This window comes from Bidens hawaiensis, unplaced genomic scaffold (genome assembly GCF_021521415.1).
Source record: "Bidens hawaiensis isolate Kalapana, Puna unplaced genomic scaffold, B.hawaiensis_p1.1 tig00010730_1, whole genome shotgun sequence".
Classification (NCBI taxonomy): domain Eukaryota; kingdom Viridiplantae; phylum Streptophyta; class Magnoliopsida; order Asterales; family Asteraceae; genus Bidens; species Bidens hawaiensis.
The window spans coordinates 284446-311559 of record NW_027491820.1 but is presented as its reverse complement, the minus strand read 5'-3'; the positions used below and the strand labels follow the sequence as shown (position 1 = coordinate 311559).

The following is a 27114-nucleotide window of genomic DNA, read 5'->3' as shown; positions in this document are numbered from 1 at the left end:
TTGCAATTTGCATTACCGAGCATGATAATCATGTAATAAACATTTATGTGAGGAATCTTGTTTGGTATAGATATTAAGGATCATGCATTGGGTTGCTTATTGGAGTTAGCCTTGAAACACCACTATTAACACACAATGTTCTTACTTTCCCTTTAGTCACTTGCATGTCGGTAATTAACATGCAATCTAACAAAGAAACATTTGTTAAAATTTTCGTTTCATTAAAGCTCATTTCCGACTGTCATGATATGCTTGCACATAAAAGTTTTTAAAAAAAGAATAATAAATAAACTCTGCTGTAGTATTGTACATAGAGTAATTTATAGAAACGATTAACAAATCAGTCAGGATGGCCGAGTGGTCTAAGGCGCCAGACTCAAGTTCTGGTCCTCGAGAGAGGGCGTGGGTTCAAATCCCATTTCTGACACATTCTTTTTTACTTTTCCTGAAACGTAGCATTAGTTGATTTCTTGTCGTTTATGATTTAACCCCTTAAGTTGGCAATTGCTGAATCAAAACATATAGACATTCAAAATGTTGACTAATAAAGAGTGTGGGCAGTGATCCTTGGTAGCGGTACAAATGAGCCAAGATATTCGCGACCTACATGAGATCGGCTCGTTAAAAAGCTCGATCGAGCCGAGCTTAATCGAGCCCGAGCCTGTCATTTATATAATTTTTTAAAATATATATTTAATAATTATTAATTAATATATATAATGAAAAAATAAATAAAAATAACTAAATAATATATATTATTTTATACATAAAATTATAACAGAAAAAATAATATAAAAATAATTATAATTATATAAAAAATAGTTGATATATGGTAAACGAGCCAAGCTCGAGCTCGGACTCGGCTTGGCTCGTTTGCACCCCTAATCCTTGGGTCGGTTACTTTTCTTTTTCAAATGCCCGCAAGGCAGAAAAATAAATCATAATACAACAAAGATAACATATAAGATTTTGAACAGCGAGCCAATATGAATATATGGTGATCCAAGTGATGGAGAACAATTAGAGTACAAAGTGTTGTTTGAAATTTATTTAGCACAAGATGTGATCTCTTTTACTGCATTTGTTTAGTTTATTACTGTCGACTTCAAGTATATATAAAAATGGTTTACAATAATGAACTTTTAGAAAATTGTCCCAAAATTTTATTTAGCCCATAAAATGTTTAAGGTACCCATGGTTAGGGTTTCAAATCACCAAACACCACCGCAGATTCTTTATATCGTTGCCCACAATAGTGAGTTATTCGCCGAAAGAAGCAAAAACCCCATTGTCAGGTACAATTGTACACCACCCTTCAATCACAATCGACATGTTACCGATTGAAATGGATTGGACCTAGCTAGCTCGCAAGTAGAGAGACTATCTAGTAGGCGGGTGGCTAGATTGAGAGATTTGAGGGATGAAATAGATTAATGAGGGGATGCTAGTGTTATATTTTCAATTTTTTTAAAAGAAGGGATGTAGTACCCATATTGTTACACTTCAAAAAAAACTTTTTGGAACTTATAATATTATATAACCACAATACATTATGATTTCAACCTATGTATTCGAAAAAACTTACATATTGGAACTTACAATATTATGTATCCATTTTTTAAAAGAATGGGATGTAGTACCCATTTTGTATTCGTTCATGCAACTAAATGGTTGTAACACGATGTGTTAAACCTATAACATTATATAACCACAATACATTGTGAATTCAAACACTCATTTCATGAACCCAAATCCACAAAGCGATACAAGGATTTATCAATAAATCATATCCAGTAAAAATCATGTCAGTAGCAACGTTATTAACAGGGTCTGGAAACGGTGTGATTTCAAAGATAGAGAGGTTAATTGATTTCAAAGAGAGAGATGAACTATAATAAAAAACATCATTTACCAAATTTCGTATTATCAATTTAAGTGTTATTAGGAGTACCTTAACCATCATTACATCATTAAAACTGATTAATGGTGATACAAATAAAACTAAAAACCAAATGAGAAAAAGCAAACACAAAGCTATACATGTCTTCCCTCTTGACTGACTTATATAAGCACAAGATGAGAGACTCCCATTCCCTAGCTAGCATTTGCTTCCTTGATCTATCTTTTCATTCCTCGCTCATTTGACTTTTCTTTGGCCCGGTGGGCATGAAAAAGAAGACTGGAAGAGGTATCAACACTTCTTTTATTCACCATCTTTGTTCTGGTGGACTAGGATCAGAATTAGCCGCGAAGAATGCTAACACGCCTACAAACGGTGCATTAACATAGGTTGCAGGCTCGGATTTACTAGAATCAGCTCGCTCATCGCCATACACGTCATCCCCTGCGGGCCCACCAACTATAGCACCAATCAAAACATTTGGATTAGGGTCGGGAGAGTTAAAATAAGCAGTGCCATCTCTACATTGAAGGCGTTGGGGATAGTTCACAATGGACGGTACAGATGACCCACGATGGTGAATATGCTGCGGGTACTTATCACCGTACCCTACCATATATGACATTCTCATAGGGTTTTCTCCTAGGATGTAATCCACTTGGCGTTTAGCCAATCTACGAAGGTAATCGGGTCCCACGTTTATGTTACCACAATTCAACGACGGGCTTGGTGATCGCTCTAAGTAATTTGCATATACTAGCATGAGGAATGTGAGTGCAGTTGAATGTTGTAGATTACATCCACCAGGACGATAAATGAGACCACCCGGAGAATATTGAACGTGATCCCTAGACGATTCGGGTACTAATGTGCACATGAAGGTGTCTGCCGATGCTTTGTACGACTCCAACTCTCTAGCATTTCCTTCCAAGACTTCCTGCATTATTTAAGTAGGTATATAATCACTAAAAAAAATATAATTCGTATATATAGTTGATTAATAATATATATAACAATTAAACAACCTCATTAGTATATCCTTTTAAAAACAAAAATAATAAATAAATACATAAAGGGTTTTACCTTGGAAACAAGAACATTAAGACCACCATGTTTGTTGTCCCATCCAAACTCATAAATATTTTCATCAGCACCAAATATATCAGCATTGACTTGTATATAATTCTTATACTTGTCAACACCAGATGCCCTTCTTAGCCATGCTGCTCCCCATAACAATTCATCCTGCCAAATTATATACACTCTTAGATTTTAATTTCTACATAAAATTTGTTAAATATTAACACGCATATGAATATGTGTAAAAATACTTGCCTGATATCCACTATAATCACAGTAAAATGGGCAAACACCATTCCTAGCATCTGCATTATCGCTATATGCCCCTCTATAAGTATCAGCAAACTCAAAGACTCTGGTGGCTGTTGCTAGAATGGTTCGAGAGTAGCCGGGATCAGACGAGCGGAATGCCATGGACGCAGCCGCTAGAGCAGCAGCCGTCTCTCCTGCCACCTCCGAGGCAGGGTTTGGTGCAACCACCTTGAACACTGTTCGCTCAGTGTCCATGTCTTCTGGCCTCTCCCAACAGTTGTGGTCTTTTATTGGATCACCAACCTACAATCACATTTAAATATAAAATATTTACTCATTATTATTATTATTATTATTATAATAATTGTTTGGCAATCATAAAAATATTTTCTATTTTAGCTTTTTGGAAGGGATAAAAAACAGTTTTCCAAACTTTTTGAAAAAGCCAATAAGCTAATAAGCATTTTTTAAACTCAATCCCATACATGCCCTTATAAAAACTAGCTATTATGTCATATAATATGTGACCGTTAACTAGCCATTATACGACCATTTTGACCCTTTTACCCCTCATTCGTTAGCATATATATGGGTACTCGCTGACCACATCTGCAATGCGTTATAAAAATATTGACAAAGACGAAACTTCAACCAATGACGACCCCGCGTACTTCTGATCACAAAAACGTTGTTTTTTGTTTTTAAGCTAAATTATGTAATGCAACAGGTTTAACCAATGACCAAAACAAACTAAACAGATCCAGTTTTGACTTTCTTTGACTTGATTCGAACCAGTTGTAAACCCAATTATATTGTGGTTGACCCAAAATTAGATTCGTTGACTTCTAGACTCAACTAGTCTCCATGCACTCACGGGCTCACTTTCAGTAGGACCCAATAACCTAGATGAACATATGACCATAATAAATCCATACATTGGTTCACGTGCTGTTCTCCAAAACAACAACGTATCAACTATCACCAAACTACCACCAATACCAGTACTAGTTTTTTTTAACTTCCAATGAATAAAGACCTGCTAGCCAGTGTAACCCGATAACTGAATAACCGTACCTGAACATAAATTCGATCATGCTCCGCCACCGTCTTGAGCAAATAATCTGTCCCCCACCGTAACGCCACCAGCGCATTCCTCAACTCCACCGGCGGCATCATCTCTCCGAACTCAATCACACTCCACGCCAGCATCGTCGTCATAAACGCCATCGGGAAACCAAACTTCACATTATCTCCAGCGTCATAATAACCACCGGTCAAGTCAACATTTTCATCCGAACCGTCATGGAGACCCGAGTTCCCACGCCATTTCATCCGCTGGTCGTTTGGGAGTCTCCCTGATCGCTGACCTTCAAAAAACAGGATTGATTTGGACAATGCTTCACCGTAGTTTAGGTAACTTGAGCTAATAGTAGATAGTTGAAGGACCAAAACTGTAAATTTGAGAATTAAGTGGAACTCCATTGGATTATAGAAGGTGGTGAACTGGTGATGTGTATGTGTATGTCTATATGGTGGAATGCAAGGGTTTTTATACGATACTTTCGACTAGAATGAAGTTAATGATTATTAAACTGTATTTTATTAAATGGGAAAGTGATAAGTTTTTTTTAGTATGACACTGATTGGTGGTTAATCATTGAATGTTAAAGCATATAATTAGTATAATTGAAATATAAAAGCAGTTTAAAAAACAAAAAAGGGAAGTTGTTGAAAAGAATTGAAAAATAAAAATAGTGTAGTTTAAGTATAAAAATGAAATAACAAATTAACATTGACTGTCGTTATTATTCTGGTCTCTTAAAAAGGAACTAGAGATAATCTTGTTTAATTTACCCTTTTAAAAACAAAATTACCCTTTTAAAGTCTTGATTTGAGTTGTAGCGAGATTATTGTGTTTCTATAATAAGATTACCAGTTACATTTTTTTTTATTAGGATAATATCATGTATTTCTATATATATAATAGTATATTTTTCAGTTGAAAAATTAATAACAAATATAGTCATTTTTATATTAAGATCGTGTGTCCTTTAAAAGTTACATAGAGATGATCAGGACTCATGAGACTTCAAAATATAAGCAATACAGAAGAAAAAAATATGATGATCATTTTTTATAGAGCTATATTAACAAATCGGTTAAATATTGAATCAAAATATTTTAATGTGTTTATTTGATATAATAATTTAGAAGTTTTAAGGGAAACTATACATGTACCAATTTATAACATAAAATTAATGATTTTGGTTAATTGTGTTAGATAACTTAAGCCAGTTTACAAAATTAAAACCATAAAATTAACATATTGACATTATGAATAACGACTTTATTCCTTCTTAGCTACAAACCCACATATACCCTTACATACGTGTTTAATATCACTAATGGCATATATAACCTCAAATTACATAGAAGTTATTTGACTTGAATAAATAAAACAAATAGTCTTATACGTTGTAGAAACATTTAAGTAAAGAAGATTTTCTTGCATTATTGCTAGCTAGTACAGATTTTGTGACGCTAATCCCTCATGCATACCAAAATTTCTATAAACTAACGTATTTAAAAATTTCAGCTTTTTTATTAATAGTTTTACCAGGATATCTTGTTATCTATTAAATCAGTCCGTTAAAAAATTCCTGATTTTGCTACTATATTATTTTATTGTTTTATGAGAGCGTACCATAATAAGTTAAAGTGTTAATGCATCGTTTTATGAAAGTTGTAGACATACATAAATAGTGTTTAAAGTTAAAACTATTTCATAAGGACTAATTAAACCTTATTTAAGTTTTTTCAGAAAACTTTATTCTATCCCTTTTCATGGGGCACTTAAAAGTCACATGCATGCATGGAGTACAATTTTAATTTCCAACGCTACAGATAATCAAACATGTATTGCGGTTTAAAGCCTAGTTGAGTCAAAATTCACTTAGAACGTAACCAACGAAATACGATTTTGCACAAAGACTACATCACCACGTAACTTATCGATGTCGTACTTTCATTAAAAACATCAAACGAAGGGTTTTCTTATCGTGTATAAAAGAGGATGTATCATTAATGTAAAAAAAACAAGGATGGCAGCAAGTAAAAAAAAGAGAGAGAGGTGAATTTAGCACACGAAGGTAATGGTTTCTGTTAGATAAAATATATATATATATATATATATATATATATATATATATATATATATATATATATATATGTATATATATATTCTAGCTAACAAATGGTATGGATAATTGAATTTAGAACTACAAAAGGTAAGAAACTAACAAAATTCCATAAATAGGCTGCATCGAACTACTTAAACGTGGATCATAGTTACACTAAAAAGACACTACATTTCTCTCTTTTGTTTAATTAAAAAATATTTTTTATACTTTTATCATTATAGTTTTCTCTCTCCACCCTATAATTTACAAAAAAATCACTATATTTTCTCCCAATTTACAAAAAATCACTATATTTTCTTTCTCCACCATTTAATTTACACTCACAATCACTTGAAACTCTATCCTGTAATTTACAAAATTCTCTCATAACAAATTTAAGAAATAAGATGAGAATGCTCTTAATCTAACTTTTCCTCAAAACATATTATTTCTCAATTTGGTCATTTTGAGCACTGCAAAGGCCAAAATAGTAATTTTGTGGCTCTAGCCTGCTATGAGCCCATAAAGGCTTGAGTATGTAAAATATCTTTTTTAGTTCAGACTTTCTACTAATATTATAGCTTAATAAATAAATGATCATTTTACACTTATTTTTCAAAAATTTTAACTTTCGTGCATACCCACTATTTAACGAATACACCATTCTATTCATTTTCGTTACATAATGTGTTTATACTATATGTTATTATTTTAATTTTGATCGACATTTTTCAACCTTGACGACAACCAAATTGTCTCTCATCACTTTTTCATAAATGCAAACCCTTAAAAGGTTTTTCGCCTCGAATGGTCTACACTGTAAACCATTTATCGCATCTAACCGAACTAGGGTAATATGGTTATTTATTAAATTGATTTTAATGAATTATGTATATATGATACATTAAGAACTTTGTAAGGATATATATGATATTTTTAGTTTTGGATGGTTATATATGATATTTTCAATCTTTGTAAGGGTATATATGAAATTGCCCAATAAAAAATAAAAAAAATCAAGCAACAAAATTCATTCAGTCAACTTGTTTTAATTGCGATTTTAGGCACTTGGGTTATCTCCAATAATACAAACTACTCTAAATCTAAAAAATTGTACCCTCATAGCAAACGTGTTCTGTTAGAGGAGGCAAACAACCAGTTTTAACAAAGTTCAGTTAAAGACGATTTCACAAGAAAGTGTCCGTGCACAATTGGGGTACACACTTTTTCATATTAAAGATGCAACTTCGTCAAGGATCCACGTTAATCCAATTTCGTTTGGCGGTCATCCAAGATTAGTTGTCCAGCTTGACTTGGGAGTAAATTACACGTGCTTTTCACTTAAGATATTTGTGTCAAAAAGGAAGAGTAAAGCAAGGTTGAATAAGAGTCTACAAGAGAGATGAGAACCTCAAAAATTGTACCCTCATAGCAAACGTCTTCTTTTAGAGGAGGTAAACAATTAGTTTTAATAAACTTCAATTAAAGACGATTTCTCAAGAAAGTGTCCGTGCACAATTGGGGTACACACGTTTTTCATATTAAAGGTGTAACTTCGCCGAGGATCCACATGGATCCCATTTCATTTTGCGGTCATCTTAGATGAGTTGTCCAAGTTGACTTGGGAGTAAATTACATGGTACATGTTTTTCACTGAAGATATTTGTGTCAAAAATGAAGAGTAAAGCAAGGTTGAATAAGAGGCTAGAAGAGTGATGAACAATCTCAGAGCGTAAGGTTAAACGATAAATCACTCTAAAACCGAGTACCATTGTAACTTCAGTGGTGTAGACGATGAGTAGACACTCAAATCACTATTGAAATTTGAAGATATGGGATGAGTCATGAGAGGATTAGGCATGATTAGGGTTATGTGCCTTTAAAGGAGGGTATATACGCAACTTTGATTTGTCTTCTTTAGCTTTTCATATGCTTTTATTGCCTTAGCCTAAGCCTTGCCTTTTTGTTGTTTGGGAGACCCTTTTAGTGGTGTAAATTGGTATTTGAATAGGGGGTGAGGCTTCTTTTGCATGTTTATTTGCTCTTTTATCTGTACTTTCCAAAGTTACTTGCCGCTTTATGATTGCGATACTTTACAATTTGGATTATTAATTAGTACTCATGTATTGTTTGTCTGCTCTAATTCTTTTAGCTATTTGTTATGACATTATGGAGTTCTGTAGCATAATATAATATGCTCTACCAGTAAAGAAAAAACTTTTACAAGCCAAGGATTCCAATGGAAACAACCACTCTATCACCTAAGATAAAGTAAGATCTATCACCATCACATACTATTAGACCTTACCAATAACTCTATTAAAAGTAGGCTTATACATTATTTTAAAATTTTTATCTAGTATCTTTCACAATAAATATATTCGCCCTCCCCATATATTCATGTAGATATAGGATGCGATGCATTAATCCATTATCGTACAATAGGTACGCGACACTTTAGAACGTTGATTTTCCCATGCTAACCCTAAAATCACAATCACGTGAGCCGGTCTTCGTCCACCTCTGCTCCCATCGATTATGTCCACTTTCACCGTCACCGTTCAGCAATCCGTCATCGTACAATGATTTCGTCCACCATCCACCGTCGAAACCACCATCCACAGTTGTCATACCTCGTCGCCTATTGTTGTTCACAAGTTTGTTTATCTTTAGATAAGAATTGAAATTGAAATTGAGGAACACAATTGATCAATTAACCTTGAAAATGATCCAGTTAATCATCAATTTGAAGCTTCAATCGATCAATTTTGAGTGATGGGTTTTAACCTTAAATGTATCAAGATTAAGCTTGAACGTTTTAGGTTAACTTTGAATGTATAAGATTTAAGACTGAACTTCTTAAGCCTTTTTCTTCTTCTTCTTCTTCTTTTTTTGTTCTGAACCTCTTAGACTTTTGTTCTGAACTTCTTAGCTTTACTTCTTAACTTTTCTTCAAAACTTTTTTTTGTTCTGAACTTCTTAGATTTTTGTACCGAACTTCTTAGCTTTTTGTTTTGAACGTTTTAAGTTTTGAACTGAACATTTCAGTTTGTTAAGAACATTTAAACATAATATTTTGAACCCTAATCAGAGATCAATTGAGTGCATTGTTATGCAATTTCATAATCGATTGATGATTCTAAAGTCTCATACACATCAATTCGATTGATTAATTCATCAATTTTTGATCAATTTGAAGATTCTTAATGTTCAACGACGTTCTATTTTGATTTTTGACTTTAGAGATTTCATACTTTAAGCTCTGATTAGGGTGTAGAAATTGGATATAGAGCAAGGAGTTCAAAATTTAGATTATAATCGATTTGTAATTAATGAATTTGATCACGAACTAGTTTTGGGTTATTTACGAAACTGTCATCACGTGTTTTGTAATCTAACGCTCTGGAAGGTCGCGCACATAATGTACAATAAACTATTATTATACAATAACCCGCCCCTATTTATGTATCATATGATAAATATATCTCATTTATATAATCTACTATGAAACTAGTAAGGGTGTGCTTGGGATTGTTTATTTTGACCTCTTTATAACTTATTAACTTTTCTAAAAAGTTAATAAGTTGGCAAGTTGCTTGGTAACCGTAAGTCCTTTTAGGTTTTAACTTTATCAATAAGGTAAAAATAAGTTTGATAAGTTAGGATCCATTGACTTATTAACTTTTGGGCTTGATAATACCCATTACATCCTACAAATCTTTTAAACTCATTACACTCTTTCTAAAAAAAATGTTGTTTTAGTTATTTGATTTTCCACCTAACATAAGCTAATTCAAACACTTTTTAAGAACGTTATAAGTTAATAAGTTCTTTTAAAAAAAAGTCTTTAACTTAGATAAATAATCCCAAACACCCCCCTAAATGTATCAAATCAACATCATATTACAATCTCATAATCATATTACAATCTCATGTACATGTAATCAGTTGTGTGTTTTTGTAATTTTTTGGAACTATATGTGTGTGTTTTTGTAATAATGAATTCAATTTGTAAAATGAAATATTGATATTAATAAAAAGTAATAAAAGCAGGAAAATAAAGAAGTCTTAACTCCACCCACCCATCCATCATCAGTTTCGGCCACTAACCAATCTTCTTCTTCTGAGTTGAGTTGAGTTGAGTTGAGTTGAGTTGAGTTAGTGCTCTTCACCCAATTCCACCCTTCCTTCCTTCCTCTCCCATCCCTACAACACGTGTTCTCTCTCTCTCTGCAGGTACGTACCACTTCCTCCACCTATACAATACATGCACAATTTCTCTATCTATACACCATCTATTTGTTATTTAATTAATTAATCAATCAATTATCTGCCTCTATTTCAATATATTTTAGATAGCCAAACATATATTATTCATGGCATGCATTGAGATTGAAGCACGAGCATTAAAATCAAACTTTCTCAAGGAAATCCACATGACCTCTTACTCAACCCAGCAGTCCTTGTTTGATGATTTATGTCGTGTCGACAACGTTGTTAACGTGTCACCTGATGAATTCTCCGTTGAGGATTTATTGGACCTCTCCGACAAAGATTTTAGCAATTCTGAGGGTGCTTCTTTTGACCGGTTTTCCAAGGAAGACGAAGAGAAGATTTCGATTATTTCTAGCAACTTTTCAAGCACCGCGTCTCTCCCGGAGACTGATATTAACCTTCCGGTATTATAACCATTTTTTTATTGGGTCCGATATCTAATCTCACACCAGTTCAATTGTTCAAACGACAGTCCGAATAAAGGTCTGGCAGCGTTTTGACCATATTTTTATAAGTTTGACTATATTGGCAAAACGACCTTTTGAACAATATTTTTCAAAGTTAGACCCATGTGGTCAAAACGGAGACCAGAAAAAGGCTATAACTTTCAAAGCTTGACTTTTTATTAATACGAACTTCTAAATGTTTCGTGAGGCAGTTTTGATGGTGTGAAATTAATTAGGACCGTTTTTATTTGACTTTTGTTGGTAAACATGCAATCTTGTTTAATAATTATTTATTTATTATTAATATATATGTTTTTTTCAGGTTGATGAGATGGAAAACCTTGAATGGTTATCACAAATTGTAGATGACTCAACTTTGGAGCTTTCTCTGTCGTTACCGCCGGTGACTTTGAAGGAAACAACCGGCAAATTACCGGTCAGACCGGTGATTCCAAGTTTTACAGTTTTGGGATTATCGTACCCGGTTCCTAGGAAAAGCAGAAGCAAACGGTCAAAAAAAACCGGCCGAGTTTGGTCCAGTTTGACCGAGTCGTCTACGGACGATTCCTCCTCGTATGACTCGTCCACCACTATGTTATCAGTAAACCCGGTTCAGCTATTTGATTGTTTTATGAATTTTTTAAAACCGGCAGCAAAGAAGTTTAAGAAAAACCCGGTTCATAAAAACAACTCATTCGAGGAGTCAACTGGGTGCGTAACGCAGCGTCGTTGTACACATTGTCATGTTCAGAAAACGCCTCAGTGGAGAACAGGTCCTTTAGGACCAAAAACATTATGTAACGCGTGTGGGGTCCGGTTTAAGTCGGGTAGGTTGTTTCCAGAGTATAGACCTGCTTTTAGTCCAACTTTCTCGGGCGGGCTTCATTCAAATAGTCATCGGAAAGTGTTGGAAATGAGAAAGCAGAAGGAAACGGTGGATGTTAAACCGGGTTTTGGCTCGGGTTTTGGTAGCTTGTCTTGTTGAGTTTGTACCGGTTCAAGTTTAAGATTGGTTTACTTAGGTTTGGTTCAGATTGGGAAGTTTTAGTGTGATGTTGGTGGACCTTTTGTAGTAGTTAGGTTCCTAACTTTAGTTAGGGTGATCTAATTTTAGGTAAATTGCATTTCATTGTCTTTTCCAAATTAGAATTATTAGTTATTGCTATTTTAAAAAATAGTCAAGATACATCAAGAGAATCAATTAATATATTCTTGTTGTGAGTTACTTTTATATTTCTTTTTTTAGTACATGTTTTGAATCATCCAATGCTTATTTCGAGTTTGGAAGTGATCATTTTGATTAAATAATCTTGCCGTCCAATTAATGCAATTTTGTAATTTGAAAGTGAACATATCATCTTGGGTGACAAGAGGACTCTTTCTTCATTTATGACGTGTAGTAAAATCTTTGTGAATCAAAATAGTACAACGACCTTTCAAAGTGTAGATCATGAATACGACTCTTGTATAGAGAAAAAATGCTCTAGGTTGAGTCTTGGGCTTTGTTGATTGTTAAACAAAATGTTTGTAACAAAAATAATAATATAAAAGAAAATTGTCTATTTTATAGAATGTTAAATGTCGAACCACCAAAAAAAACCACGAATAATCTAAAACAACCTCATAATACCCGGGAGATAAAATACAGGGTAAATATATATGAGAAAAGAAAATGAGAGATGTATGCTAGTAAGTTCATAGAATGATTGCATACAAGCTATATTACCCATTAGTAACAAGAACGTCTCATACACAAAATTATCCAGCATACAAGCCAAAATTAAAATTAAATTGTAACACAAGTGCTCAATAATAACATCCTAATAAGTAATAAGCTTCACAAGGCCATTTCTTGTCACTTGAGCAAACCAATGATCGGATGCTCTTCTAAGCATTGCCAACACCTCACTGTAAAAATCCATCACCTCCTAAATCTTTCTCTCCATTCGTTCTTCGTTGGTATTATGTAGATCAGTAGATGTGAGAGTCGACTATTCCATTCTCGAAACTGAGGAGCAATATCATCATCCTCACTTTATCATCACCTTGTTGAGAAATTGTGTTTCGTCACAAGCCCTCATAGACGAAACTTGGCACCATATATATGGTTGTGTATGATTTTATAAATGTTTAGAGTTTAAGCAATTTCTTTCTTATATTATTTTCAATTTTTTTTTCATAATAAAAATCGAATTACGATTGATTGTCATTTTGGTTTTGGTCACTTGTGAAGTTGAATTGAATGAAATAAGAGACGAAGCTATTCGAAGTAATTAATATGCATTAGGAGAACAGCCATGCAGCCATATTACAAAGTAGTTATACTTCAGAATATGACTTCTCTATGACAACTCGAACTACCAAGGGTGTTCTCACAACATGAATCCCATCTTCCCATAACAAGTATCCAAAAGAAAACCTCCCTTGCACCCTCACCAACGGTCGAATTGTCACCTTAAACCGTAACCTTGTTTTCGTGGCATTAAAAAACAAGATTGATGGCTCCACCACAACACTTGTGCCGGCGGGTGCTTCAACTCGTGCGACGTATAGAGATGAAGCAGGGCCCACATTGGTCACAGTCCTTGATATCGTTACGGTTTTTACCAACTCCGGTATTGAGATAGATGGGAGATTAAGGTTTTTTAGAAAGTTTGTTTTCCGAGGGCAAGGAGCGTGTGGTTGGTTTGATAACAAGCTTATGGCACTGTCGTTGTAGCCCATGGCGCAAAGGAAACGAATATAATCTTTGGTTGTCATGTTGTAAATGAGACCGGGGTTTATAGCTTTGTTGGGGTCCACGTGACCCCCTCCATAGTCGAATGGATCAGCCTGCTTGTGTGGAGCCCCCTCTGCAACAGCAGGTTGACCATTGTCATCCTCTATAGAACCTACATTACAGAAAACGATAATGGTCATGAAAATGACATACAAACTTGGTTTTAAGAAGTGCTATGCACACCAAAGCGATAGGGTCCCAAAAGCGTAGGCGAGAGTAGCAGGTATTTATATAAAATTTAGATAGTAAACTTCTTTATATGATTTAATATACAACTAACCTCTACATACAACTTAAAAAGCTATATGTACACTGTTACCTGTTGTAACGAGGGCCGACTTGATTGCTGCAGGACTCCATGTTGGATATACAGATTTAAGAAGAGCAACAATGCCCGAAACATGAGGGCAAGCCATAGAAGTCCCCGATTCCATTTTGAAGTCAAGTGGCGGGACTTGATTCTTGGACCATGACGCCAATATGTTAACCCCCGGAGCCGCTACATCGGGCTGCAATACAAAGTTTGACTTTAAACTTTAGTCAAAAACAAAAAAGTCAACCTTAAACTGTTTGACCTTAAGTACTGTGGGAGAAAGTGAACTTGGTCCTCGGGCTGAGAAAAACGCAACTTCAGGCGACGTTTGCTTCCCGATAACCGTTCTTGTCATTCCAATCTTCACAACTGGATTACTGTTAAACAAAAATGCATGTACAAGATACAAACCAATCTTCTGCTTTTATCAAAAGTCAAAACTAAGTGAGTTTGACCAAACCTGGTTGACTCGGTATAAGTAGCTAATGATGTTCCAACTGAAAAGTCAACTTGAACGCACGGGATCACAAAAGTCAGCGTGACATCTTTGGTTGGATACTGTGCAAAAATGATCCCAACACCGCCAGCTGCATGGACATTTTTGGCAGTCGAAGCAGCCGAGCTTCTTGCACGTGACTGGAAACATAGAATGATTTTGCCTTTTGCTAGTTTTTCATTTAATGAGTTGCTTTCACAACTTCTGCAACGAAGAAATATAAATTAGGAAAACAAAAATGACATCAAGATTTATTGAAATTACTGAAAAGACCTTGCATCATCTTCGTCTGCATCATCAGCAACAATATCTTCACCGTACACAAAAGGGTAGTACTTGTCAAAATCTTTCCTTGCAAAGAAAGCTTGACCCTGCATATGATTTGACTTTCAGTTTGACTTTTACGGTCATAAATTTGACTCTTTAGAGAAAAAGAAAAGCCAAATTTTCGAATTCATACATTTGACTGTTTTAAGATAAAAGAATAATAGGCCCAAAATATTGAATGCGGGCCTAAACCGGTTCGTTAGTTAATGAATAATTGGTTATTATACATCCGGGCTTAAATGCACCATATTATTGCATTAATAATCTGATTTGTTTAACAAAACTCTTTAATTGGCTGTGTGCATTATAAATACACTTTGGCAACTTTCAATCTGTTTGAACCATTCACTTGTTAACTAATGTTCTTACTCATACATTTGATTCTTAGAGATAAATTAAATTTGCCCAAAATAATAAATTTGGAGTTTTGGACCTAAATTCTTTTCTTAATCAATTATTATACATTTGAGCTAAAATATTTGAGTTACCCCATTTATAAAATACTTATAGATCACTAACATTCAGAATAAAATAAAAATGAAAATCCATAAATTCGGCTCAGTTCGATTTTTATTTGTTTTAATTACGCGCAAAATCAAAACCAGACCGAAAGTTTGGTTTTTACATAAACACAAAACCAAACCGCTGGTTTTTGTTTCGGTTAAGTTATTTCAGTTACAGATCGGTTTTCTCAGTTTCATGCACAGAAAGGAAAAGAGACGTACGAAAAATGTTTGATTATTTCCAAGCGTAATTGAGGTGGCGAAAGCTCGATCTATCGTGCTTGCAGCCACGGTTATAATCCACGGAGCTGTGTTAGTCACAGTTTGAGGATACGGGCCCGAGTTCCTACATGAACAAACCACCGTTATCCCACGAGCAACCGCATGAAACGCGCCAATGGATAATGGGTCATCAACATATGTAGAAAATGGTGGAGACGTGCCCGAAGAAACAGAAAGCACATCCACACCATCATGGACCGAATCATCAAATGCAGCAAGAATATCAGCCGAGCTGCAACCACCCATGGCCCAACAAACCTTATATACAGCCAAATGAGATGACGGTGCACCACCTCGGGCTAACCCGTGGGCTAGCCCGAAAAAACTGGTGTCTTTTACTACGGCCCCGGATGCAATGGAGGATGTGTGAGTTCCATGACCATATGCGTCACGCGGTGAAAGAAATTCAGAACCGTCACTTACGTCCAAGTCTCCAAATTCGGCTTTATATCCTTTAACATACCATCGCGCACCGATGATTTTTCTATATTAAATTCAAAATGGTAAATTGTAAATAACTAAATACACTCATTAGATAGAAAAACTGCATAAGATGCCAAGTTTTACTATCTAAAGTCAAAAGATAGTCAAACTCACAGAAACTCAATACTTTATATGAAAAGATATCTCAAAACAATGCACTTCAACTTTAAACACTCATTACTTATTTCTAAAGTTTATTTTTTTCTAAAAAAGGTAAACTCTTTATGTTAAGTAATCTTAAAAATTAACCGAACCGGTTGCAGTTGGACTTGTTGAATTGTTCGCCTTCTAAACATACACCTTTCCACCGTGACGGTGCCCTCTTCATACCGACATCATCAAAGCTTTTAGATTCGGGCCATACGCCTGGTAGAAAAAACAAGTCAAAACAGTTTGACATTGGAGGTCAAACTAACTTTTTTTGAACCAGTGTTGGTTTATAAAGATTTCATAGCAACAAATTTCTTATTAAACTACTTTTATATGATGTTAATTTTGTTATAAATACTTTCTTGGAAATTTAAAGAAGTCATGATAACTTTCTAGACGGGAAACATTTTGTTTGACTTGAAAGTCAAAGTCAAAGTATAACTTACCACTATCAAGGACGCCAATAACAGTCCCAACACCCGATTGACCTTTAGAGAGTATACCGTTGACAAAATGAGAATTTACATTGAGAAAATCCCAACTTCTTGTTGTGTGAAGTTTATAAATTCTGTTAGGAATCACACGAGCAACGTCTGGAAAATCTGCATACATTATTAGTGAGAACCATTTTGTTTGACTTCAAAAGTCAAACTATAGTTTTGATGTCAAAGTGTACAAATTAGGATGACTAACCTAAATGAATAAAATCAAAATACCTGAAATCAATGAGGCTTGAGTTGGGGTTAATACTGCAGCAAACCCAGAAAAGGCGTGCTTGTAACTATACACGATCGATTTAGTCGCGGCTTCTTTGCTATAAATGTAAACAGCAAACAATTATACGGGCCACTTCTCTCTTCTGACCATTTTATTTCATTTTTAGTTATATTGGAATTAGTTTCTTGTTTTGGTTTTTCTGTCTTGAGCTCAAGTTGTTAAGACTAAAAATATGTTTTGACTTTTCTGGTCAAACGAGATAGATTTAATATACAAATTAGTGGCATTTACTTACTGTTTGAAAAAAAAAAGAACGTTGATGCATCGTATACATAAGCCTGTAAAATGCTACCATGACTGTAGTTTTGATCCTGCCACTTGCAAATAAAATAACTTTGAATTGTTAAATGTTTTGATTGTGGAAGTCAAAATTTATTACTAATAAGTCAAACTTTGACCTTAAAAGTTAAAACATATCTTTAGTCTTAACAACAACTTGCCACTAATTTGTAGTTTTCATACTACCAATTACAAAATTTATTTCTGTGTTGTAATCTTTTCACATTTGAGCAATATACATGACCGTAATTAATAAGTAACGGAAGGCCGTCAAACTTATAAATTATGTGCATAAGCCCAAAAAAACACCCCTCTAGGGGTGTTAATGAACGGGACCGGCCTCGAGCTCACCTAAGCTTGAGCTCAACCCATTCAACTTATGAGAGCTCAACCTCGGGCTCTCTCGCTATTAACACACAAATAGTTTTTCACGCTCAAACTCAGCTTGGGCTCAACTCGTTTACTATTTAATATTATTAATCTATATACTATTATAATTTTTATAAATAACGTAATATATATTATTAAGCTAATTTTTTATATAATAGTTATCATTATATAAATATATTTTTGATATATTAAATAAAAATTATATTAAATATAGCCTCGTTTATTAATAAGCCGGGCTTGGGATCATTCATTAATCATGCTCATTTTCAGACAAGGGCTCATTCAAATTAGGCTCGATTCAAGCTTTTAGCGAACCTGGCACTAGTAGCTCACAAGCGGTTTGCTTCGTTTACACCCCTCTATACGCACACATGTAATTTATGTATAAATGCACCTTCCAAGAACTTGTAAGAGTATCCCATGATGTGTGTCTTGAAGAAGCTGTGGGTCAGTGCGAGTATTATGTCCCATATAAACAATATACACCTGAAATTGTATCACCCATTCTTGAATTTAACTTTAAAAATCAAGAAAACAAAAGACAGTTCAAATATGAATATGGATAATTCATGAAGCATTAAAAGAACAAACCTTGATATCTGAAATGCCCAACACAACCCATTTTTGCTGGAAGACTAAAACTGGGAGTAGAACATGAACCCATGATGAGAATCCCATTAGAGATATGAAGTTATACACACATAGGTACATATACATATATGATTCAGAAAAATGGCAATTCAATAGAAAATTATTAAAGTACACACACTAATATAGGCTGATACACAGATATGCTCTATACATGTAAAAAAATGGTGTGAATTTCTGGTTTTTTTTACAAAGATTCAAAAAAAATATAAAACTGAAAAGGGTTTATTGTAAGTTCAAAAAAAAAATCAAATTATACCACAAATACCCTTTAATGAAATTTCTTCTCCAAAATTGGCAAGAAATATATACACCTTGAAAATCAAGAAAATTGTCAAGCTTTTGACCTTTTACCAAAAAAAAAAATCTTAAACATGCAATATGAAGTGCAATCATCATATATAAAAGACTCAAAACTTTATTTAAAAAAGAATAAAATCAATATCACTTTCAAAGTGCATCAAGAACCCGTTAAATAGGTGAAGTAGTAGCAACTAACTAAATTGTTGGGTAAGATTAGGAGGGCCTACAAATGATGAATTACCTGCTCCCACAAGTAAGTATGCTGAATATTCTTACTGTTGATTTGAGTTGAGATTACGCGGAGTATGGAGAGTTGACTTGACTTTGCAGCATTGGTGAACAACAGTGGAGCTGACTGGTGAGGATGAGCATGATGAGATAGTGTCGGATTTTGTTGGTGTGTAAATATCTAAAACAAGTTTTAACACTATGTTTGTCTTTCACTTTAAGTAAGAGTTTACATTTTCTAATTTCAGTTTCTTTTTAGTAAACTTTTATTCAGATTTTATAAAATCTTGTATAAAATTAGCAAGTGGCAAAATATTAGGAAAATGAGTAATTTCAGACGGACTTTGCTTGCTTCCGTTCGTTACCAATGGGTCTTTATGTTATTACATGATGTTTGTATGTTATTGGTAACTTTCTATTAATGCAGTTTGGAAACCATCACTAGCACAAATATTTTGGTATTATGCTTTGTATGCACGTGCTAATTTTTGGGAGTCAATGGTCTCACTGAAAGCAATCTCTCTATCCCTTAGGTTGTATGCTATGGTGAGGGGCATCGAAGCCCCTCCACGGTGCCACGTCATGGCCTCGTAAAAAACGGAGCATCGAAGCCCGTCCCGCTATGGTTAATGCCCATTGGGTGCCCCAATATAAATATATATATGTGTGTGTGTGTGTGTGTGAGAGAGGAGAGAGAGCGCCCCCTTTCCGCGCCCATCTTCACGACCACCGGAACCCCTTCCGCGCCCCCACCAACGGCGCCCCGCGGCGGTGTTCTGCACCCACCGCGCCCTCATCATCCCATCCACCGCGCCCATAGCGTTGAGCCTTAGGATAGTGGTAGGGTTTATCTGCATGACTACAACTCACTCTTTCCAGACCCTACCAATATAAGCTAGCTATGAGTGAGATTTTCCTAGGTAATGTTATGGTTTTTTTTTATAAGTAAAAAATTCGGTATGATTATAAATATCATAGTATTTGTAAATTTTTATCAATTAAAATGATTTAGAAAGCTCAATACGATGTCATAATAAATTGAACTATATAAAAGGCAATCATAGAAATACAAATGTTTTAATAAATAATTATTAGATATAAACAAGTTTAAAAACAATAATCATCTAATTCATCACTAAGTACCCAACTCCTTATAGCGTGGTGGTGAAGGTGCTGGTGTTATCCAGCAAAGTCTGGGGTTCGAGTCTCACAAAAGACAAAAGGCAAAAATTCTTATAATATAATATAAAAAGTGCGCTCTTGAACAATGTATCATCTGATTTACAGCCGTGCCGCTGAAATTTCTATATCTAAGTCAATCCATTATGTTTTGGTAAACCGTAGGAGGGGCATGCCTAGTTACTTCTCGATACATATTCTAATATCGAATCCAACACAGGTATTAATTAGTACGGGCTTCCCCTCTAATAGCTTAGACAAGTTATCGCATTTTGAACTTACAGTAAATAGTCATCTATTTTTATATCTAGTAAACTCTAAATAATTTAAAATTTCTTTATAAAACACCAACAGTAACAACGGATATCCATCAGTGACAAATTGTCTATGAAACAAGTGGAATTATAAGCTAATAATAAATCTTACTGTGATTCATCGGTGAAAACGCCGTCGCTAATCCATCAAACTACATGGTTACTTGTGACTGGGGTAAAACTACATGGTTTGCCCCTGTGATTTTCTCCAACAAAACTCTTTATTATTAAACATATCAATGAGAGTATATCTTTCCATACAGATTAGTCCTCAAGCTCCACATTCTCTACACAACCATTTTGATATCAACAAAACCTAACCTCCTTTGTAAAATCAAAAGAATCACTTTACACGTTACTATAAAAATATGCCAATCCATAACCACAATGTTTATGCAAGTCTTCAGGACAATCCAAACATTTCAAATTCGTGTTCATATTTCACATAGCGAGATTACAGCTACTTCCATTTACGACAACAATATTCTACCAACCACAAGACATCCGGACGCACATAGAAACAATCACCCTAAAATAATATCTTTCACATCTCACAGTTGGATTTTTTTCCGCTTCAGGATCACCACAGGTTCTTACAGAGTAACTTCTGCGAAAAGGAAATACCGTTCATGGGAAAAATGCATGCATAATTGCATATTAAGTCACAAACACCGCTTACTGATTTTATTCTGTCGATTAGCAGTTGCGTACGCATAAACAATCGCCAGCATAATGAAAAGCAATGCGATCTGCATCAACATCATTGTATATATCATTGTTAATAATAAATTGTATGGAAACACAAGGGCAATTTAGGAAAAACAATATTAACAGAACTCTTACCACAGCGGGACTGTAGCTTGGCTTGCTCTCAACTATGTAAGATTTCCTGAGACGACACAAAAATAGTTGGCTCTTGAGTTTATCAAAAAAGACCATTTTAAGGAAAAAAAAAAGGAATCAGTAAACTACCTGTTTTTAAGGGTGCCTAAGTCTTTGCATATTTTCTGGGCTGCTTCTATCCTGGAGATTGTTGTTTCAGCATTGGGATCACGCATGTCAACCTATACACCCAACCAATCCAACAGTTATAATCGTGTGAATAAAAGTTAACTAAACTGACCAGTTTTTAGTGAATATTATTACTTTTGACTTGAGTATGACAGAAAAATCATAAAAAGCCTGGTACACATCTCCCATTGTTCTGGTCCGATCAATTACTTTTGCAGTAAGACCTAAAAGAAAACGAGACCCCTTTAAAACAATTCAGGCATATATTATAAACGATAAAATAAAATAAAAAGTAAAAAAAAAATTACCACGTCTCATCTTAACTACACCCCGGAAAACTTGAATGTTGTTGTACATTAAAGCTAGGGTTCCAATTGCCATGATCTGAAAAGTATTAAAGTTTGAAATTAAACTAAGGTAAACACATTATATATATAACAAATTTTAAACTATGAATAGTAATCATGAACAACGGTGGCACGTCTTTTGGTAGGCCAGATTGTAGATATACATATATAAAATTCCCACCGTATCGTGATAGGCAACTCCAACAAGTTATGTTACTAAAAGTATTAATGCTATGAAATTTACCTGAGGTATAGCACAAAACCTAAAGATGGCCGGGTCCCGCAAGTCAGACATATATTTCAAACAGTCTTCAATGTGTATTAACGCGTTCGTCACCATATCATTAAGGCATTTAACAGCCTTTTCAGAGTTTTCTTCATACTTTAGCTCCTCTAGCTTATTAACATATTTGCTCCATATCTCACGTGGCCAAACATGCGAGACTTCGGTATCTCATTTATGTCCTCCAGATAATCGCGTATGATATTTGTTTTCTACATTTTTTGACATGCATACAATGTTAATGTCATATATTATTAGGCATGTAATAAAACCAAACATTCGGTGAACAAGCTCGTGAACTGTTCGGTGAGAAGTTCGGTTTTTTTAATAAACAAACGAACATGAACAAAAATGTTGTTCACTTAGTTAAACGAACGAACATGAACACATTTCTCTTTCATTCATTTATGTTCATGAACGTTCGTTCATTTATATTTGTTTATGTTCTATGTTGCTGTTTTGATAAGTACGTTCGTTAGTATATTCATGATAATTTTAAGGCCCGCTAAAGCTTAGTATAGTTTTAATAACTATTAGGCTCAACACATTGTTCTTCACATTAGTTTTAACTAGTTCATCCATCCACGTTCAGTTATGTAGTCCGTTTATGTTCGTGAAGAGTTTGTTTATACCATTAACGAACAAGAACTTGTTTGATTAATTTTTTGTGCTCGGTCGTCCATTCCGTTCGTTCACAAGCCTATATATCATTTAAGGCTTAAAATGATGACACAGAATATTTACCTGAAGAAATAGAACCATAGAATTGGACATGGAATCGGGGAACATTTTTTCTGTGCCCGAAGCATGGAAGAGTTTTGACAATCCTAATCCAACAAGTCCCGCCACATAATGACAATACTCATCATAATCATCAATTGTCTCCACCTGTACTTACCAATATTATCTAACTTTCCATTCTTACAAAGAAAGAACCATGTTTATTGGATATGATAACATGTAAGTACCTCTTTACATATAAACTTTGCCATTCCTGCACCCATTCTCTTAGTTATATCCTCTATTGCCTCCTGATAGCTGAAGAATGTTCCAAGTATGTAAATCAGTTTTGTAATATATGTAAAAACTAATTCATGTTTTACTAATTCTATTTAATGATAATTAATCAAAATCTATATGTAGTGTACATTGGAGGCGCGAATTTTGCGAGAACAGAAATAACAAACAAATCATTCATTTTTTCAATTTGACAAAATTGTAAAATACACAATAATGACTAGAATGCAATGTTTATTCATCCTTTTTAACATTCTAAGAAAAATACATAAACAAAATTTGCTAATTTATAGAACTCAACATGCATATGTTATGTGTATCGTGTGGCATATTTCCAACACCTACCTACACACGTGTAAAAGTGAAAAGCATTGAACAAATTAGTTTTAACAGTTTATTATCTATAAAACACAGATATTTGTATGTAAGTAAGAGTTTTGAAAAAATCTAGCCATTGGTTGAAAAAATTACGATTTAGGTTTGCTCTTTCAGTGCTCGCAGTAATTTAGTCTTTTGCAATCCACCTCTCCCTTATTATGTAAACAAGTGAAAAACTAATTGCAAAAATTATTCTTTTGTAATCCACATCTCCCTTATTATGTAAACAAGTGAAAAACTAAATTATTTTTTAAGTTAAATGGGTCATGTTCATGTCAACCTGCGAATACGCAAACCCACGAACGCGACCAGTTTAGCACCCCTAGTACTCCTATATTTAAAATTTACCCTTTCTTAAGCTTTAGAAAGGCAGTAGCAACATGGTGAAACTGGTCCATGAGAACTTTGTACTCCTTTGTACCACCTACAAGATTAAATAAAAAGCTGCCTCAACATATATCACAAAAGATTTAAGGTTATAATTTAAACTCACGTGCAAAGTGCCAATCACGATCATAGATATGCTGATGAAAGGCAATCAGAATAGGTACTTTGATATCAGCATCTATGCTTGTATCATCCTCTGGTTAAAAAGAATAGCACCCAAATTGTTAAATCATGAACATCAAATGGTTTTTGTATGAATTGTTTAGTAGAAAATGAATGATTGTTAATAGCTTAGATATATTAAGACATACCAACGGTGTCAAGAGCACGAAGAACCAAATAGAAAATGCACACCTGTATTTTCAAAAAAAAAAAATCAAAACACCTTTAGAAACCTAATTCTAGGAGTACATATGCAAAAAACACAATAAGCTATTTCGATGATGCAGTCATATAACAGATTACAGACGCACATGTTCTAGACATCTGAAATGAAATACAACAGAATCAGTTGTGAATTCACTATCAGTTAGATCTGGAAAACCTAATCAAAAATTAATTTATATGTTAAAATGCCTGAGCTATATTTCTAGTCTATAAACACCACGGTAGGGTGCTTACATCTGAAATGAAAATTAATTGATTTGTTAATCCTTTAACCACAGTTTTCTTTTATAAAATTTTACCGGGCAATGTCCATTTACCCCCCACCCCACCAAAAGAAAAGAAACGAAAAAACACCACAGTAGGGGTCAAACGAGCTGAATTGCTCGAGATCGGATCGATAAAAAGCTCGAAACAAGCCGAGCCTTTTCAAGCTCAAGCCAAGCCCCGAGCCTCAAATAAAGCTCGTTTAGTTATTTAGCCAGAGCTCGAGCTTTGTATATATTTAAATTTTACCTCTTTTGGACTTTTATGTATTAATTTCACACTGCACGGCCGAGCTTTGGCTCGTTTAAGGTTTTTTCTCGAAATATATAAAAACTATATAATTTAATTAATAAATAATAAACAAGCCGAGTCTGGGCTTGATGAACGCCACACAAACCAAGCTCTAGCTTTAAAAAAAGAGCTCGAAACGAGCCGAACTCGGATTTGTCTCGTTTACACCCCTACACCACGGATCCAGGAAAGATGATGATTAATCGAGCAAATTCATGATTCGAATCTGCCTAGTCCACAATTCACGAACTAATTACCAATTAAACAGAGTTTCGTCAATCGAGCATATTAGGTTACGTACGAATGCACATCACAGACCATATACATTTCACAAATTTGTTTTCTAACAAATTATTAACAACAACAATTGGTATTGACTTTTCACAAACAAAATTTCGAATCCAATCACTCCAATTGACGCATCTAAAAGCCGTCAATTACTATGCACACAAAAAACGACGGCGTTTAATTTATTAATAAATGTAACTTACAGCATCACGAAGCTCGGGATTGAGTTGCTGAATAACGAGAGCGAAGCTTCTAGAAACCTTATGAAGCATGGTGTAACAGAATCCCCAGTGTGGCTCAGCCGGAATCTGCTTCTCGGCCTTCTTTGCCGCCATCTTCAGCTTCAACAACGGTTAGAAATCGTCCGGGTGCTTCAACACTGCCTTTAAACTCCCCATTTTATTTATCGATTATTGTACAAATTGTATTGGAGATGGATCTACAGATGTGTATGTATGTGACAAATGGAGGTTTGTGTTGTGTTGTGCGGTGTCCCGTCTTGAGATTGGTTTTATATATAGGAAAAGGATTGTGACGATACTTAAATAATTAATATTTAATAGTGTGTCGCATGCCTTCCTTTTCTTTTCTGTTTGTTTTTTAAATCTATGGATGTTAGTGCAGCGGTAAGAAAGCGATTACTCGGATTGAAATTTATATATAACTTTTCAAATACACGTGTAAAAATGTAAAAGCATCAAACAATTGATGAAGAAAGTGGATGGACCCCATAGTGTCTTATCTGACGCATTGCACCGGTGCAGGTTAGTAAAACCCAGACGATGGTAAAACCCAAGCGTTGAGTCAGTAAGTTGGCATGAATTCGATAGGTTATAGTTACGTGCGTTGTACCGGAACTAAAACCAACATATTCGACGTTTATTTGGTCGGCGAACCCGGGCGGTGGTAAAACCTAAGCATTATCGGTCCCGGGTATTGAGGCGGTAAAACTCGGCATGAATCCGGTCGTTTTCGGTTATGTTCGTTACGGTAAATGTGCTAAAAGAAACAAAAAAAAAATATGTATAAAAATAGAGGTTGACCAATGGGTAGACGTCGGTCGGTCAACTCAGAGGCTGGTAAAACCCAAGCGTTGTCGGTTCAGGGCATTGAGGTTGTGAGTCTATGCGAATTCGGTAGGTTTCCTTCACGTTCGTTACCGTACCAAAATTAAAGCAAACAAAAAAAACACAAAGTTGACGTTCGGCCGGCGAATTCGGTTAGTTTCTATCACGCTCGTTACCTTATCAGAAATAAAACAAACAAAAAAAACACAAAATTGACGTTCGGTTGGCTTCCGCAATGTTCATTACGGTACTGTAACTAAAAACTGACAACAAAAACCCAAATGACAAGGACTAATTTGGTGCCGCCAAGTGGTCCAATCAGGACTTAACGGCACCAAAGTCCTTAATTATTATATAGTAGTAATGTAAACTCCTACGAAAATTAATAAATTGCATAACTTACATACTTAACCATTTAGTTAAGTAAAGTTTATTTTTAATCATATGAAAAATATAGCTGATTTGTTTGGCCCTTTTAATAAAACTGGCTGTAAAGTTGAGCAAAACTAGAGAGGGTAGAAAAGTTTTCTTAAATTTAACTTGCTTAAAGATGTTAAATACTTTGTTAAGCTCTTTTCGCATCTTGATAACAGTAAATCCAACAAGTAAAGAGTTTCATGGTTAAAGCTGACATAGCTGATTATAGAGATTCAAGTGAATGTTAACTAATTCACTTTCACTCTAGTCCTCTCCCGGATCCTTCGATCGAGAGTATTCTACATTAATTGTTTCCCTAAATGGTATGGATCACCAAGCACAGCGTCTCACAACTCAGTAAGCAAAGGTGATGATCACCTTCTTCAAAACACTA

At 34.6% G+C, this 27114-nt stretch overlaps 2 protein-coding genes, 1 non-coding gene and 1 pseudogene across 4 annotated transcripts; 1 reads left to right on the top strand and 3 right to left on the bottom strand.

The window, feature by feature from the left end:
* Nucleotides 1–343: 343 nt before the first annotated feature.
* TRNAL-CAA (transfer RNA leucine (anticodon CAA)) lies at nucleotides 344–427 on the top strand. The gene has a single exon. It is a non-coding gene; the product is annotated as a tRNA-Leu (tRNA).
* Nucleotides 428–2207: 1780 nt separating this feature from the next.
* LOC143535920 (endoglucanase 24-like) lies at nucleotides 2208–12067 on the bottom strand. The gene is made up of 7 exons (XM_077030036.1): nucleotides 11806–12067; nucleotides 11473–11722; nucleotides 8896–9052; nucleotides 4307–4798; nucleotides 3236–3535; nucleotides 2984–3145; nucleotides 2208–2837 (listed from the first exon to the last, which is right to left on the bottom strand). The coding sequence occupies exons 1-7, from the start codon at nucleotides 11924–11926 to the stop codon at nucleotides 2208–2210; spliced, it is 2112 nt and encodes a 703-aa protein (XP_076886151.1). The 5' UTR covers nucleotides 11927–12067.
* Nucleotides 12068–13451: 1384 nt separating this feature from the next.
* On the bottom strand, nucleotides 13452–18589 carry LOC143535918 (subtilisin-like protease SBT3.10). The gene is made up of 11 exons (XM_077030035.1): nucleotides 18503–18589; nucleotides 18306–18397; nucleotides 17182–17279; nucleotides 16912–17067; nucleotides 16570–16681; nucleotides 15773–16316; nucleotides 14994–15091; nucleotides 14685–14924; nucleotides 14487–14601; nucleotides 14231–14420; nucleotides 13452–14023 (listed from the first exon to the last, which is right to left on the bottom strand). The coding sequence occupies exons 1-11, from the start codon at nucleotides 18587–18589 to the stop codon at nucleotides 13452–13454; spliced, it is 2304 nt and encodes a 767-aa protein (XP_076886150.1).
* A 2505-nt stretch (nucleotides 18590–21094) lies between these two features.
* On the bottom strand, nucleotides 21095–25632 carry LOC143535944 (squalene synthase 2-like; annotated as a pseudogene). Its single transcript, XR_013135800.1, has 13 exons — nucleotides 25440–25632; nucleotides 24318–24360; nucleotides 24113–24202; nucleotides 23968–24043; nucleotides 23193–23262; nucleotides 22969–23112; nucleotides 22186–22436; nucleotides 21903–21978; nucleotides 21730–21818; nucleotides 21556–21647; nucleotides 21427–21472; nucleotides 21263–21332; nucleotides 21095–21190 (listed from the first exon to the last, which is right to left on the bottom strand). The product of XR_013135800.1 is annotated as a squalene synthase 2-like (transcript).
* Nucleotides 25633–27114: the final 1482 nt, after the last annotated feature.

Excerpts from the sequence above, each read along its gene's own strand:
- LOC143535920 (XM_077030036.1), bottom strand. The coding sequence starts at position 11,926 with ATGTTTTTGGTCCTAAAGGACCTGTTCTCCACTGAGGCGTTTTCTGAA. Across the intron at positions 3,536-4,306 it reads ATGATCGAATTTATGTTCAG|GTTGGTGATCCAATAAAAGA; the intron begins GTACGGTTATTC and ends ATGTGATTGTAG. Across the intron at positions 2,838-2,983 it reads TTAATGTTCTTGTTTCCAAG|GAAGTCTTGGAAGGAAATGC; the intron begins GTAAAACCCTTT and ends TAAATAATGCAG.
- LOC143535918 (XM_077030035.1), bottom strand. The coding sequence starts at position 18,589 with ATGGGATTCTCATCATGGGTTCATGTTCTACTCCCAGTTTTAGTCTTC. Across the intron at positions 18,398-18,502 it reads TGGGCATTTCAGATATCAAG|GTGTATATTGTTTATATGGG; the intron begins GTTTGTTCTTTT and ends ATACAATTTCAG. Across the intron at positions 16,682-16,911 it reads TATTGGCGTCCTTGATAGTG|GCGTATGGCCCGAATCTAAA; the intron begins GTAAGTTATACT and ends TTTTTCTACCAG.